This window comes from Trifolium pratense, linkage group LG2, assembly GCF_020283565.1.
Source record: "Trifolium pratense cultivar HEN17-A07 linkage group LG2, ARS_RC_1.1, whole genome shotgun sequence".
Lineage (NCBI taxonomy): Eukaryota > Viridiplantae > Streptophyta > Magnoliopsida > Fabales > Fabaceae > Trifolium > Trifolium pratense.
The window spans coordinates 22,489,325-22,507,050 of record NC_060060.1 but is presented as its reverse complement, the minus strand read 5'-3'; the positions used below and the strand labels follow the sequence as shown (position 1 = coordinate 22,507,050).

Sequence of the window (17,726 nt, the reverse complement as noted above, 5' to 3'; positions counted from 1 at the left end):
GCGTTTGGGCTTTTTGCGCGCCTCCATCGCACCCATCGTGGCCACGATGGTGTGTAATTTTACCTCATCGTGGCCACGATGGATCCCATCGTGGTACGATGAAAGATTTACTCGGGATTTTCTACTTATTTTTCAAGTCATCATCGTGCCACGATAACAAGCCATCGTGCCACGATAACAAGCCATCGTGCCACGATGGTAAAGATTTTCAACAGATTTTCTTCAATTGTATCATTCTTCTCATCGCGGCACGCCCAGACTAATCGTGGGTACGATGGTGCGCTTCTTTATTTCATTTTTGCCTTTTTTTTTCTGCTTTTTCCATTTTTCTTGCTTCTGGTCCTTGTGTCTTCACTTTTCCTGATATTTCCTTGCTTTTGGTCTTTATTTACTATAAAAACTATACTAATCTACTACTAAAAACAACATATAATTGGCTGTCATTATTGGAAAAAAAAAAATAGGCAAATGTTAACATGTGCATCTAAGGCACATGTTAAGAATATAAATATAGAAATATTCTCTCGAAACATGTGTATTATATCTTTTAAGCATTAAATGTATTTGTAATATTAAATGCAAATTTCTAATTATAGATACATTAACATGTGCCCTGTATGCACATGTTAACAACACCCAAAAAATTATACAAAGAATAATATCAATAAACATAAAAATAGGAAAATAAAAACATAAATAAGTTTACTACAAAGTTTACTAATTTGTCAATCTCATTTTTAATAATATTCCAAATTTTCTACCTTTTATATAATTTTACTTTATTATATTTTTTATATAATTTACTTTATTTATTTGCATAATATAAGCTCAAAAATAAGTCAATCTAACCGGGATAAGTTTTCCAAGAAATAGCAGAATAATTTCACTTATATTTTAACATTATTTTATAACAAGTTTATAAATATTTTGGTGGCTCGGTACGGTAAGGAGGCAGGGATGCTGAGGGAACGGGGGTTGGAACGGTTCGTTGTGGTGGAGGGAGATTTTGCGATTACGGGATGGTGTGGGTGATGAGGGTGAGATGGGGTGGTTTGAAGAGAGCATTGAGCGGCGAGTTGGTAATGGAGAGGACACCTTTTTCTGGAGAGATCCGTGGTTGGGTGGTGTTCCCTCGAGCGTGCGGTCTTAGAGTCTGTTTGACTTGTGTCTGAATAAGACGAGTACAATGACAGTGATGCGAGGTTTAGGTTGGGATGAGGGAGGGGGCGGCGAGGATGTGGCGCTGTCATTTGTGGCGCCGTTAGTTTCACTTATATAAACTAGTTCAATCGCTAATTTTTCAAATACTACAAATTCAATCAGCTAGCTTATTCGCAAAAAGTTAAAAACTAACTTGTAAGCTATCTGTTATAAGCTAGTTTATTTGCTATCCGCTATTTTATACTAAACAGATCCAGACTCACTTACATTTAGTACAAATGTGCTAGAAGAGATAATGGAAAGAAATAATATTGTAGATGGTAATGACAAAATTTACCTAAAAAAATAAACTAGAAAAGTAGATATAGATAAATGTACGATTTTTGAATTAGGAGAATCCAAATTCATCCATATCCACTTAATATATTTACATCATTCATTACTTTATTATTTAGAAAAATTATATTATTTATCATGCCTTTGATTCTCCAAAAACCCTAATCTAGTTTAGAGAATAATTTATGAATTTAAAATTAGTTATATTAGTTAATTATACGACCTTATTACGATTTTTTTTCTAGTTTAAGGGTTATTTAATAATTTTCAAATAATTTAGGGACCTATAGATTAATTAAAGCTATAAAAAAAATTAACCTTTAAAAAAAACCCAGAAAATAGAAATTAGGACTATATTTTCAAAAAATAGGGAACATATTTCGGAATTTGTTGTTAATTGTAACGAAGCTCGTTCAATTTAAATAAAAGATAGAATTGTTGTTTGGATATTATTGTTGGTTTTCTTAGTTATCTAATTTTTTTTTTTTGACTAATCTTAGTTATCTAATTTCTTTACGTGTATATACTACTATTTATATTTAATAATTTAATGCCTATCTAAATCAAAACAAGATTTATAATTTGACCAAATATTAATCCAAACAAGATAAGAATTTCAATGATCCGATAAAATATATATTTTTTTTATAGAGTTCAATAAAATATCTTAAACTTTAGCCTATATATAGAATGTATGACAAAAATTGTATTTCATAACTCGCAAACCCTAAAATTCAGTTTATGTTCTTACTATTTAGTCATAAGAAATAAACACTTGATTGCTAGCTACCTCATCCATGGATCATCAGTCCCTCATCAGATTTCATGTGAGTCCTAGCCGTGAACCAATCCTACAACAACAGTTACAACAAGACATTGACATGCCTTCTTTGTTCTTCATTGATTTTGAATTCATCAACACAATTTTACCATGGGATTCTTTTCGTAATAACAATGAGTACGATGAAACAGGCAATGTAACTCTTACGATTCCTACTGAAATGTTATGTAATTGTACGGATAACGATCATAAAAGTGTTATGTATGACATATTTTCCTTCGTGTCTACCAACATATTAGACACGATTTTACCGGAATTGGAAGAATGTGCTAAACAAATGGTTGAAGAGAATCATGAAGAACGTGAATTTTTGGAGATGGATTTGATGATTCATATTAGCACAATAGACATGGCAGGTGAAGAAAATCAGAATGATAATGGTCAAGCTCAACAAATTGTGGATTTGTTGGAGAAATATTCAATTGATTATCTTTCTTCCGACTCGACTACAAAACAATGTTCAATTTGTTTGGAGGAGTTTGACACCAGCTCAGAACCCGTTTCTACCAAATGCTCGCATGTTTTTCATAAAGAGTGCATGGTTCCTTGGATCCAAAGATGCATCGACCGTTCATCTTTTTATTCTTGTCCATTATGTCGAGGTCAAATAATATGACCATATGAGAAAATACTTGTTGATTATCTTTGTACTCTTGCTCCTTCTGGCATATTAGTTTTTATTTGTATTCGTTTTTTATAATAGAAATAGTTGTTGATACAATAGTTGCTCAATCTTAATTTTAAATATGCATGGAATTATTTAAAATCTTCATTAATTTTAATGAATAGTTAGTATAATTTTTTGTGTTTGTACAGAAACATTTTATTCATGTATTGGTTAGAAAAGTATTCATATTCGAAGCTGGTCTGATCCATGGAGAAGTATTTATATTGGTTTTGAGTAAACAAATTAATTTCACTTTTATTTAAAATTGTCAAAGTTTTTAAAGGGTACAAAGTCTAGACAAAGCCTTTGTTATTGGAGTGTGTTGCTAGCACTCCTCATGTTGAATAATGCTAGCAACACACTCTTTAACAAACACACTCCAATACACTCTCTTTTATTGGTTGAAATTCACATGGGTCCCATAAAAAAATGTGGACCCATATAACTTTTATGGGACCCATATAAATTTTAACCAATAAAAAAGAGTGTGTTAGAGTGTGTTTGTTATTGGAGTGTGTTGCTAGCACTCCTCTTCCATGTTTCTTATTGTCGGAAGGTTGTGTGTTGATATCGTAGAAGTTTAACATTTGTTGTGGTATTTTTTTGCACAAATTTAAATAGTGACCCTCTTATTAATTTGCTGTGAATTAGAGATATGTATTTTTTTATCACAAAAAGTGAATGTTTTTTATTATGGTTTACGCACAAAATTGATACATTTTCATAGTTTATGGACTATTAATGGTTAACTTAACACGAGTGTTAATGGAATATGACTAAATAGTTTGATATATAGGTGTGAATAATTTAGGGATATTTTAGTTGATTTCAATTGTTTATGCACTAAAAAGTTTAAAGATTTGTTCATGTGAGCTTAACTCAGTTGGTAGAAACATCACATATATTATGTAGGAGTTGGGATTCGAACCCGGTCACTCCACTTATTCATCTTTAAGGTAGAATTTCTATCAATTATCTTGCATGTTTAGCATCTAATGGCTTCTTTTAGAATTGTAAGGGTTGGGTACCCCTTGTACTCCTTATAATTCATTATTTGCTTATCAAAAAAAGAATTTCTATCCATTAGTCAAAGTACACTTAAAAAAGAATGGATAGAGTATAAGTTTGATTGTATTAATATAGAGGGGATGAGAATGAAATTGAAGCTTATTTTTCTCTAATATATTTTTTAAAAGATAAGAGAAAAAGTGTAAATAAATAAATAAATAAGAGAAAAGTGTATATTTTAACCTGTAATTATTTACTCTTATTTTTATTGTGTGGATAGTTATGAAGATATATCTTATATCTACTTTTAATATATAATAAAATTGATTATTACCAAATTTACTAATTTGTCTTTATATGTTTTTATAATATTTCAAATTTTATATCATTTATTGTAATTTTACTCTATTAGTAAAATATAGACAAAATAAAAATAGGAATCTATGCATAAAAATAGGAACAAAACAAAATTTTAGGAAGTTAAGTAAAAATAATTATAAAAAATAAAAAAATTACAGTAGAAATTTTAGTGGATGACGGTCGGCTCTGCAAGTGCACAGAATCTCTACCAGGTAATAAAGTGATAAGTTATCGTTCTCCACAGGGATTGTGCCAAGGTTACTAGTTTCGCTTTAGAATGTGATAGTTGCCTTAGCTTTGTGTATTTAAGAAGGTATCTTTGCGGGTACTTTAGTAAATGCGGAAAGTAAATGACAAAAAAGTAAATTGCGGAAAAGTAAATGGTGTGTGACCACACGGGGTGGTTAAGTGTTGTCGGATCCCTCCCTTACTCCTGCTTGGTGGCTTCATTATTTCTCTCTTTAAGGATTTAGACTCTTGAAAATAGGTTTGAAGCAATATTTGTTCCTATTTCTATTACAAGCTTTTACAGAGCCTAGTTAAAGGTTACCTTATCTTTATGTAGACACCCTGATCTAGAACTCCACTTTCTCGTTTAAACTTTGGTCTCATCGCCCTGGAACCCCTAAATTATAAGATGTCACGTGTGCCTGAAACTCGTCACCTACCCACATGCATACTCTGCAAGGTAGAAATTAACGTTCTTTCCAATCCTATACTATGACGGCATATACTGAATTTATTGGTCTCCTATATGGTTTCCTATAGGCCTTAATATGTCATAAATATTATAAATATTAAAACCAAACATTCGTAAGGGAGTTTCTCAACAACACCTAATTAACCTAGGAAAAATAAATTACAAAGACAGAAAGAAAAAGAACCTTATTGGCCTTGGAGTTCCTTGACATCCTTTTCTCCTTCTTAGAGTTCTCATAACTCTCTTGTGAATATATGTTCAATGCTCTGAATATTGTGGTATGAATAATTGTGAAGGAAGAAGACTCTATTTATAGTTTTACAGCTGAGTTTGAGTTTTTTCCGCCCCTCCATCGCACCCATCGTGGCCACAATGGTGTCTAATTTTACCTCATCGTGGCCACGATGGATCCTATCGTGGTATGATGGAAGATTTACTAGGGATTTTCTGCTTGTTTTTCAAGTCATCATCGTGCCACGACAACAAGCCATCGTGCCACGATGGTAAAGATTTTCAACAGATTTTCTTCAATTGTATCATTCTTCTCATCGCGGCACGCCCAGACTAATCGTGGGTACGATGGTGCGCTTCTTTATTTCATTTTTGCCTTTTTTTGTTGCTTTTTCCATTTTTCTTGTTTCTGGTCCTTGTGTCTTCACTTTTCCTGATATTTCCTTGCTTTTGATCTTTATTTACTATAAAAACTATACTAATCTACTACTAAAAACAACATATAATTGGCTGTCATTATTGGATAAAAAAAATTAGGCAAATGTTAACATGTGCATCTAAGGCACATGTTAAGAATATAAATATAGAAATATTCTCTCGAAACATGTGTATTATATCTTTTAAGCATTAAATGTATTTGTAATATTAAATGCAAATATCTAATTATAGATACATTAACATGTGCCCTGTATGCACATGTTAACAGCACCCAAAAAATTATACAAAGAATAATATCAATAAACATAAAAATAGGAAAATAAAAACATAAATAAGTTTACTACAAAGTTTACTAATTTGTCAATCTCATTTTTAATAATATTCCAAATTTTCTACCTTTTATATAATTTTACTTTATTATATTTTTTATATAATTTATTTTATTTATTTGCAAAATATAAGCTCAAAAATAAGTCAATCTAACCGGGATAAGTTTTCCAAGAAATAGCAGAATAATTTCACTTATATTTTAACATTATTTTATAACAAGTTTTTAAATATTTTGGTGGCTCGGTACGGTAAGGAGGCAGGGATGCTGAGGGAACGGGGGTTGGAACGGTTCGTTGTGGTGGAGGGAGATTTTGCGATTACGGGATGGTGTGGGTGATGAGGGTGAGATGGGGTGGTTTGCGGAGAGCATTGAGCGGCTAGTTGGTAATGGAGAGGACACCTTTTTCTGGACAGATCCGTGATTGGGTGGTGTTCCCTTGAGCGTGCGGTATCAGAGTCTGTTTGACTTGTGTCTGAATAAGACAAGTACAATGACAGTGATGCGAGGTTTAGGTTGGGATGAGGGAGGGGGCGGCGAGGATGTGGCGCTGTCATTTGTGGCGCCGTTAGTTTCACTTATATAAACTAGTTCAATCGCTAATTTTTCAAATACTACAAATTCAATCAGCTAGCTTATTCGCAAAAAGTTAAAAACTAACTTGTAAGCTATCTGTTATAAGCTAGTTTATTCGCTATCCGCTATTTTATACTAAACAGATCCATACTCACTTATATTTAGTACAAATGTGCTAGAAGAGATAATGGAAAAAAAATAATATTGTAGGTGGTAATGACAAAATTTACCTAAAAAAATAAACTAGAAAAGTAAATATAGATAAATGTACGATTTTTGAATTAGGAGAATCCAAATTCATCCATATCCACTTAATATATTTACATCATTCATTACTTTATTATTTAGAAAAATTATATTATTTATCATGCCTTTGATTCTCCAAAAACCCTAATCTAGTTTAGAGAATAATTTACGAATTTAAAACTAGTTATATTAGTTAATTATACGACCTGATTACGATTCTTTTTTAAGTTTAAGGGTTATTTAATAATTTTCAAATAATTTAGGGACCTATAGATTAATTAAAGCTATAAAAAAAAAATTAACCTTTAAAAAAAACCTAGAAAATAGAAATTAGGACTATATTTTCAAAAAATAGGGACTATATTTTCAAAAAGGAATGTTTCATACTTTGCAATTCGCGGATGATACCATTATAGTAGGCGAAGGCAATTGGGACAACCTTTGGACTATTAAAACGGTGTTGAGAAGCTTTGAATTAGTATCTGGATTAAAGATAAATTTTTTCAAAAGTAAGCTTTATGGTATTAATTTGGATGATAGTTTTTTGCGCGCATCTTCGTCTTTTTTGCATTGTGGTGTGGATTCTATCCCTTTTCGCTTTCTTGGCATACCGGTAGGTGCTAATCCGAGAAGAAAGGCTACTTGACTACCTATTATTGATTCCATGAAAAAGAGACTTGGTGTTTGGAATAGTCGTCTTTTATCTATTGGAGGGAGAGCCACTCTCATAAATTCAGTTCTTTCTAGTTTACCTCTCTATTTCTTCTCTTTTTTTAAAGCACCGGTTTGTGTGTTGAAGGAAATGGTGAGCATTCAAAGGAATTTTTTATGGGGTGGAGGAATGGATAGATCAAAAATATGTTGGGTTAGTTGGGATAATATTTGCCAACCAAAAGATAAAGGAGGGTTAGGCATAAAAAATTTGGAGTCATTTAATGATTCACTCTTATTATGTAAATGGAAGTGGCGGTGTCTGAATGATTTGTCTGCTTCTTGGTTCAATCTTTTGCATTTTCGTTATGGTTCTTTTGCCGCTAATTTCTTATATGGGGAAGGGAGGGAGAGTCTCTCAAACATGCTTCAATTTGGTGGCGGGATATGTGGAAAACAGGAGGAGCGGAGGAAGGGGGTTGGTTTGTTAATAATATTAGTAGCATTCTCGGCGACGGTAATAATATAGCTTTTTGGAAGGAAAAATGGTTAGGAATGAAACCGTTAAGTGAACTGTATCCATCTTTGTTTCAAAAATCAACTCATAAAGATGCTTGCATTTCAAATATGGGGATATGGAATAACAACATGTGGTCTTGGAAACTTAATTGGATGGAAGCACTTGATGATGCAGATGTTGAATCCCTCAATGATTTGCATCAATTGCTTGAACAAGTTCGGCCTAACAGAGCTTCTAGCGACAGGCGAAGATGGTCATCAAATTCTGATGGTTCTTTTTCGGTTCGATCAACGTACATGGTTTTGCAGGACAAACGTGTAGGTACTACTCTTGATACAAATACAGTGGCAGCATTGAAGAGTTTATGGAAGAACAATGTTCCATCAAAAGTTAGCGTTTTCGGTTGGTGGTTGTTACTTGAAAAATTACCAACCCGGGAGGCTTTATTTTGCAAAGGTATTATCACGAATAATCATGAGAGAAGTTGCGTATTTTGCTTCAAAGAGGTAGAGGACATACAACACATCTTTTTCACTTGCTGCATTACTTCACAAATTTGGCAGAAAATATTTGTTTGGTTGGGCACTAATGTGATCCCTTTTGAGGACGTCACAAGTCATTTCACTTTGTTTGGTGAATTAGCAAAAGGCAATCATAGCAAGCGAATTCGTCATATAATTTGGCTGGCGACGACATGGAGTATTTGGCGTACGCGTAATAACATTATTTTTAGAGGAGACTGTGTCAACATATCATCTTTAGTGGAGCAAATTGTTTATTTTTCTTGGTTTTGGTTTATAGGCCGAACAGGGAACATTGTTGATTTAGTTTTTTCTGAATGGCGTAATAATCCTTTAGATTGTTTCCAACGCATCTAAAGTGATCTATTCTGAATTGTAAGGGTTGAGTACCCCTTGTACTCCTTATAATTCATTTTTTGCTTATCAAAAAAAAAAATAGGGAACATATTTCGGAATTTGTTGTTAATAACGACGCTCGTTCAATTTAAATAAAAGATAGAATTGTTGTTTGGATACTATTATTCGTTTTTTTAGTTATCTAATGTCTTTACGTGTATATACTACTATATATATTTAATAATTTAATGCTTATCTAAATCAAAACAAGATTTATAATTTGACCAAATTAATCCAAACAAGATAAGAATTTCAATGATCCGATAAAATATATATATATATATTTTTATATAGTTCAATAAAATATCTTAAACTTTAGCCTATATATAGAATGTATGACAAAAATTGTATTTCATAACTCGCAAACCCTAAAATTCAGTTTATGTTCTTACTATTTAGTCATAAGAAATAAACACTTGATTGCTAGCTACCTCATCCATGGATCATCAGTCCCTCCTCAGATTTGATGTGAGTCCTGCCCGTGAACCAATTCTACAACAACAGTTACAACAAGACATTGACATGCCTTCTTTGTTCTTCGTTGATTTTGAATTCATCAACACAATTTTCCCATGGGATTCTTTTCGTAATCCCAATGAGTACGAGGAAACAAACAATGTAACTCTTACGATTCCTACTGAAATCTTATGTAATTGTACGGATGACGATCATAAAAGTGTTATGTATGACATATTTTCCTTTGTGTCTACCAACATATTAGACACGATTTTACCGGAATTGGAAGAATGTGCTAAACAAATGGTTGAAGAGAATCATGAAGAACGTGAATTTTTGGAGATGGATTTGTTGATTCATATTAGCACAATAGACATGGCAGGTGAAGAAAATCAGAATGATAATGGTCAAGCTCAACAAATTGTGGATTTGTTGGAGAAACATTCAATTGATTATCTTTCTTCCGACTCGACTACAGAACAATGTTCAATTTGTTTGGAGGAGTTTGACACCAGCTCAGAACCCGTTTCTACCAAATGCTCGCATGTTTTTCATAAAGAGTGCATGGTTCCTTGGATCCAAAGATGCATCGACCGTTCATCTTTTTATTCTTGTCCATTATGTCGAGGTCAAATAATATGACCATATGAGAAAATACTTGTTGATTATCTTTGTACTCTTGCTCCTTCTGGCATATTAGTTTTTATTTGTATTCGTTTTTTATAATAGAAATAGTTGTTGATACAATAGTTGCTCAATCTTAATTTTAAATATGCATGGAATTATTTAAAATCTTCATTAATTTTAATGAATAGTTTGTATAATTTTTTGTGTTTGTACAGAAACATTTTATTCATGTATTGGTTAGAAAAGTATTCATATTCGAAGCTGGTCTGATCCATGGAGAAGTATTTATATTGGTTTTGAGTAAACAAATTAATTTCACTTTTATTTAAAATTGTCAAAGTTTTTAAAGGGTACAAAGTCTAGACAAAGCCTTTTTTATAACTTTTATTCTTTCATTATTCCATGTTGAATAATGCTAGCAACACACTCTTTAACAAACACACTCCAATACACTCTCTTTTATTGGTTGAAATTCACATGGGTCCCATAAAAAAATGTGGACCCATATAACTTTTATGGGACCCATATAAATTTTAACCAATAAAAAAGAGTGTGTTAGAGTGTGTTTGTTATTGGAGTGTGTTGCTAGCACTCCTCATGTTGAATAATGCTAGCAACACACTCTTTAACAAACACACTCCAATACACTCTCTTTTATTGGTTGAAATTCACATGGGTCCCATAAAAAAATGTGGACCCATATAACTTTTATGGGACCCATATAAATTTTAACCAATAAAAAAGAGTGTGTTAGAGTGTGTTTGTTATTGGAGTGTGTTGCTAGCACTCCTCTTCCATGTTTCTTATTGTCGGAAGGTTGTGTGTTGATATCGTAGAAGTTTAACATTTGTTGTGGTATTTTTTTGCACAAATTTAAATAGTGACCCTCTTATTAATTTGCTGTGAATTAGAGATATGTATTTTTTTATCACAAAAAGTGAATGTTTTTTATTATGGTTTACGCACAAAATTGATACATTTTCATAGTTTATGGACTATTAATGGTTAACTTAACACGAGTGTTAATGGAATATGACTAAATAGTTTGATATATAGGTGTGAATAATTTAGGGATATTTTAGTTGATTTCAATTGTTTATGCACTAAAAAGTTTAAAATTTGTTGATGTGAGCTTAACTCAGTTAGTAGAAACATCACATATATTATGTAGGAGTCGGGGTTCGAACCCGGTCACTCCACTTATTCACCTTTAAAGTAAAATTTCTAGCCATTAGGCTACTAGACACTTTTTCTTTTCAATAATTTTAAGATGTACTGTACCAAAAACAACAAATTAAACTTTAGTTTTTCAAATATATAGCATTAATTAGTTTTATTTTTATTGAAAAAGATAGTAATTGACAAATCGTACCATTAAAATAGAAAAACGACAATTAAATAGATACGCTAAACCCGTAGTCAAAGGACACTTAAAAAAGAATGGAAAAATTATAAGTTTGATTGTATTAATATAGAGGGATGAGAATGAAATTCAAGCTTATTTTTCTCTAATATATTTTTTTAAAAGATAAGAGAAAAAGTGTAAAAAAATAAATAAATACGAGAAAAGTGTATATTTTAACCTGTAATTATTTACTCTTATTATTATTGCGTGGATAGTTATGAAGATATATCTTATATCTATTTTTAATATAATAAAATTGATTATTATCAAATTTACTAATTTATCCTTATATGTTTTTATAATATTTCAAATTTTATATCATTTATTGTAATTTTACTCTATTAGTAAAATATAGACAAAATAAAAATAGGAATCTATGCATAAAAATAGAAACAAAACAAAATTTTAGGATGTTAAGTAAAAATAATTATAAAAAATAAAAAAATTACAGTAGAAATTTTAGTGGATGACGGTCGGCTCTGCAAGTGTACAGAATCGCTACCAAGTAATAAAGTTATAAGTTATCGTTCTCCACAGGGATTGTGCCAAGGTTACTAGTTTCGCTTAGGAATGTGATAGTTGCCTTCGCTTTGTGTATTTAAAAAGGTATATTTGCGGGTACTTTAGTAAATGCGGAAAGTAAATGATAGAAAAGTAAATTGCGGAAAAGTAAATGGTATGTGTGTGACCACACGGGATGGTTAAGTGTGGTCTGATCCCTCCCTTACTCCTGCTTGGTGGCTTAATTATTTCTCTCTTTAAGGATTTAGACTCTTGAAAATAGGTTTGAAGCAATATATCTATTCTTATTTCTATTACAAGCTTTTACAGAGCCTAGTTAAACGTTACCTTATCTTTATTTAGACACCCTAATCCAGAACTCCACTTTCTCGTTTAAACTTTGGTCTCATCGCCCTGGGGACCCCTAAATTATAAGCTGTCACGTGTGCCTAAAACTAGTCACCTACCCACAGGCATACTCTGCAAGGTAGAAATTAAAGTTCTTTCAAATCCTATACTAAGACGGCAGACTCTGAATTTAATGGTCTCCTATATGGTTTCCTATAGGCCTTAATATGTCATCCTTCGGTCGGGATTACTAACTTCGTTTCCTATGAGATATCCACTAGGTCCTTAAATTTTATTCTAATGTGATCAATATTAAAATAACTAAAACCAGACAACAAAAGAGTTTGAATAGAAATAACTAAAATTCATAAATATTATAAATATTAAAACCAAACATTCGTAAGGGAGTTTCTCGACTCAACCTAACCTAGGAAAAATAAATTACAAAGACAGAAAGAAAAAGAACCTTATTGGCCTTGAAGTTCTTTGGCCTCCTTGCCTCCTTCTTAGAGTTCTCCTAACTCTCTTGTGAATATTCAATGCTCTGAATATTGTGGGATGAATAATTGTGAAGGAAGAAGGTTCTATTTATAGTTTTACGGCAGCGTTTGGGCTTTTTCCACGCCTCCATCGCACCCATCGTGGCCACGATGGTGTGTAATTTTACCTCAACGTGGCCACGATGGATCCTATCGTGGTACGACGAAAGATTTACTCGGGATTTTCTACTTATTTTTCAAGTCATCATCGTGCCACGATGACAAGCCATCATGCCACGATGGTAAATATTTTCAACAAATTTTCTTCAATTTTATCATTCTTCTCATCGCGCACGCCCAGACTCATCGTGGATACGACGATGCGCTTTTTTATTTCATTTTTGCCTTTTTTGCTGCTTTTTCCATTTTTCTTGCTTCTGGTCCTTGTGTCTTCACTTTTCCTGATATTTCCTTGTTTTTCATCTTTATTTACTATAAAAACTATACTAATCTTCTACTAAAAACCTCATATAATTGACTGTCATTAGTGGATAAAAAAAATTATACAAAGAATAATATCAATAAACATAAAAATAGGAAAATAAAAACATAAATAAGTTTACTACAAAGTTTACTAATTTGAAAAGTTTACTACAAATTTCTACCTTTTATATAATTTTACTTTATTATTATTTTTATATAATTTACTTTATTTATTTGCATAATATAAGCTCAAAAATAAGTCAATCTAACCGGGATAAGTTTTACAAAAAATAGCAGAACAATTTACTTATATTTTAATATTATTTTATAACAAGTTTTTAAATATTTTGGTGGCTCGGTACGGTAAGGAGGCAGGGATGCTGAGGGAACGGGGGTTGGAACGGTTCGTTGTGGTGGAGGGAGATTTTGCGATTACGGGATGGTGTGGGTGATGAGGGTGAGATGGGGTGGTTTGAAGAGAGCATTGAGCGGCGAGTTGGTAATGGAGAGGACACCTTTTTCTGGACAGATCCGTGATTGGGTGGTGTTCCCTTGAGCGTGCGGTATCAGAGTCTGTTTGACTTGTCTCTGAATAAGACGAGTACAATAGCAATGATGCGAGGTTTAGGTTGGGATGAGGGAGGGGCGGCGTGGATGTGGCGCTGTCATTTGTGGCGCCGTTAGTTTCACTTATATAAGCTAGTTCAATCGCTAATTTTCCAAACACTACAAATTCAATCAGCTAGCTTATTCGCAAAAAGTTAAAAACTAACTTAAAAGCTATCTGTTATAAGCTAGTTTCTTCGCTATCCTCTATTTTATACTAAACAGATCCATACTCACTTATATTTAGTACAAATGTGCTAGAAGAGATAATGGAAAAAAATAATATTGTAGGTGGTAATGACAAAATTTACCTAAAAAAATAAACTAGAAAAGTAAATATAGATAAATGTACGATTTTTGAATTAGGAGAATCCAAATTCATCCATATCCACTTAATATATTTACATCATTCATTACTTTATTATTTAGAAAAATTATATTATTTATCATGCCTTTGATTCTCCAAAAACCCTAATCTAGTTTAGAGAATAATTTACGAATTTAAAACTAGTTATATTAGTTAATTATACGACCTGATTACGATTCTTTATTAAGTGTTTAAGGGTTATTTAATAATTTTCAAATAATTTAGGGACCTATAGATTAATTAAAGCTATAAAAAAAAATTAACCTTTAAAAAAAACCTAGAAAATAGAAATTAGGACTATATTTTCAAAAAATAGGGAACATATTTCGGAATTTGTTGTTAATTGTAACGACGCTCGTTCAATTTAAATAAAAGATAGAATTGTTGTTTGGATATTATTGTTGGTTTTCTTAGTTATCTAATGTCTTTACGTGTATATACTACTATATATATTTAATAATTTAATGCTTATCTAAATCAAAACAAGATTTATAATTTGACCAAATTAATCCAAACAAGATAAGAATTTCAATGATCCGATAAAATATATATTTTTTTTTTATAGAGTTCGATAAAATATCTTAAACTTTAGCCTATATATAGAATGCATGACAAAAATTGTGTTTCATAACTCGCAAACCCTAAAATTCAGTTTATGTTCTTACTATTTAGCCATAAGAAATAAACACTTGATTGCTAGCTACCTCATCCATGGATCATCAGTCCCTCCTCAGATTTGATGTGAGTCCTAGCCGTGAACCAATCCTACAACAACAGTTACAACAAGACATTGACATGCCTTCTTGGTTCTTCATTGATTTTGAATTCATCAACACAATTTTCCCATGGGATTCTTTTCGTAATACCAATGTGTACGATGAAACAGACAATGTATATCTTACGATTCCTACTGAACTCTTATGTAATTGTACGGATAACGATAATAAAAGTGTTATGTATGACATATTTTCCTTCGTGTCTACCAACATATTAGACACAATTTTACCGGAATTGGAAGAATGTGCTAAACAAATGGTTGCAGAGAATCATGAAGAACGTGAATTTTTGGAGATGGATTTGTTGATTCATATTAGCACAATAAACATGGTAGGTGAAGAAAATCAGAATGATAATGGTCAAGCTCAACAAATTGTGGATTTGTTGGAGAAATATTCAATTGATTATCTTTCTTCCGACTCGACTACAGAACAATGTTCAATTTGTTTGGAGGAGTTTGGGACTAGTTCAGAACCAGTTTCTACAAAATGCTCGCATGTTTTTCATAAAGAGTGCATGGTTCCTTGGATCCAAAGATGCATCGACTGTTCATCTTTTTATTCTTGTCCATTATGTCGAGGTCAAATAATATGATCATAGAAAGAAATACTTGTTGATTAACGTTGTACTCTTGTTCCTTAGAGCATATTGGTTTTTATATGTATTGGTTTTTTTATAATTGAAATAGTTGTTAATTAATACAATAGACAATAGTTGCTCAATCTTAATTTTAAATATGACTCAATGCTTTTTTTCTTTCATTATTCCATGTTTCTTATTGTCGGATGGTTGTGTGTTGATATTGCAGAAGTTTAATATTTGTTGTGGTATTTCTTGCACAAATTCAAATAGTGTCCTTCGTTTTAATTTGTTGTGAATTAAAGAATAAGTATTATACCACAAAAAGAGAATGTTTAGGGACTAATTGAATGTTTTGCATTATAGTTTATTGACTATTAATGGTTAACTTAACACGAGTGTTAAGGGAGCGACAAAATAGTTTGATAGGTGAATAATTTAGGAATATATTAGTTGATTTCAATAGTTTATGCACTAAATAGTTAAAAACTTTTTTTTTTTAATTTCAATAGTTTATGGACTAAATGAGAGTTTATTCAATATTTTTGTGGCAACGTGTAATTTTAATGTCAAGAAAATTTCATTCATTATTTTATGAAACTAATTTTTCTTTCTTTTTAAAATTATTATTAATTCTATGATTTTAAATTATAAAATTCAATTTAAAATAATTTTTAATCGATGATCCTCAATGAATGACTTGCTCGACTATTTTTGATTTTGAATATGTCCAGTTTTCCGACAGGAAAAATTATGTGTTACCGTCAGTTTTTTAACATTTTCGGTGACAACATTCAAAAGTGAATCAAAAGCGTTTTGCTCCAGTGGATCGTAGTTCAAATTTGTATGGGGAGTGGAGGAAGGTTAGATTAGAGGGAGGGGGACTGCGAACGCCTGTCCCATGAAGCGTCAGGGACCGTGCATTCCTCCCGGGTTGGGCTCAGGGACTGCAATCAGTCAGCCGCTTCCCATGTTGTCGTCAGCATGTTCTTGACAGATCCGATCGGGTGTTCATAATCTGGAGTAAAAGGATTCGAACCTTTTTAATAATTTATCCAAAAAGAGTTATTTTATTTGGTATAGCTTCAAAGTTTTTTTTTTTTTTTGGTTTACTGTATATGATATTTTCAAAATTATATGTTATTGTTTGAATAAAAATAATGAAAACATGTTATATATAATGAAAACATATGTGTTACTCCCTCCGTTCCTTTTTAAGCGTCGTTTTGGAAAAATAACACCAAATTAGCAAAGTGTATTCTCCTACATTTTCTTCCTATTATACTCCATTTGGAATAGTCACTATTAGCCGCCTGCATAAAACCCTAATCCCACTTTCTATATACTCCTTTTTAAGGGTTTGCCCGTATAGCTAGCCAATTTTGGCGGGATGAGTTAACATTTCAATCCTCAAAAATAGTAAGTCCCGCCTCGCTTAACCCGCAAAAAAGCGGGATGACGATGGGGTGGGACGGGTTGACCCGTCGGGTCTAACAACCAATTTTTATTTTGAAAAAATGTCTCTTCCCATTATAAACGAGTCTTTTATTTTTGGCACATATTAGAAAATATAAACCCAATTAATATAATCTATAGTTTAGAGTTTGTATTTATATTTTACTTTTCCGGCTCCTTCTCATTCTCAATGTTGTTGACAGCTTCGACTATTTTTCTATTTTTTTTTTTTTGATAAGCAGACTATTTTTCTATATAGTTTCATGCCGCTGTCAGATAATACCGTTGTTAATTTAATTTGGATTGAAGATTAATTATTGCATGTTTATTGCTTACTTTTGTTGGTGTGAATGTAAACATTGAATCCAAGTTTTGTTTGTGTTGCTAGACCAATAGACTTTAGCTCTTTTTTTTATTTAAATGGAATCCAAGTTATGTTTGTTTTTTATTAAACTCAGTATTTTTTTTTAGGTTATATGGTTTCTCTATTATTTTATTTTTTGGTCACCTCGTTGATTTTATATTTGTTCTTTTACAAAAAAAAAAAATTGTTGTTTTTGCAAATTTATCGATCTTGTTTATTTTTAAATAAAAATAAAAATTGACGGAGCACTCCTACAACGTGTAATTCGCCATGAAAAGGAGTGGGGTGAGATTTTAAAC

At 31.8% G+C, this 17,726-nt stretch overlaps 2 protein-coding genes across 2 annotated transcripts; both read left to right on the top strand.

The window, feature by feature from the left end:
• Positions 1–2,294: 2,294 nt before the first annotated feature.
• Positions 2,295–2,954, top strand: LOC123904398 (DNA repair protein RAD5-like). The gene has a single exon (XM_045954071.1). The coding sequence runs from the start codon at positions 2,295–2,297 to the stop codon at positions 2,952–2,954; it is 660 nt and encodes a 219-aa protein (XP_045810027.1).
• Positions 2,955–14,963: 12,009 nt separating this feature from the next.
• LOC123904397 lies at positions 14,964–15,623 on the top strand. The gene has a single exon (XM_045954070.1). The coding sequence runs from the start codon at positions 14,964–14,966 to the stop codon at positions 15,621–15,623; it is 660 nt and encodes a 219-aa protein (XP_045810026.1).
• Positions 15,624–17,726: the final 2,103 nt, after the last annotated feature.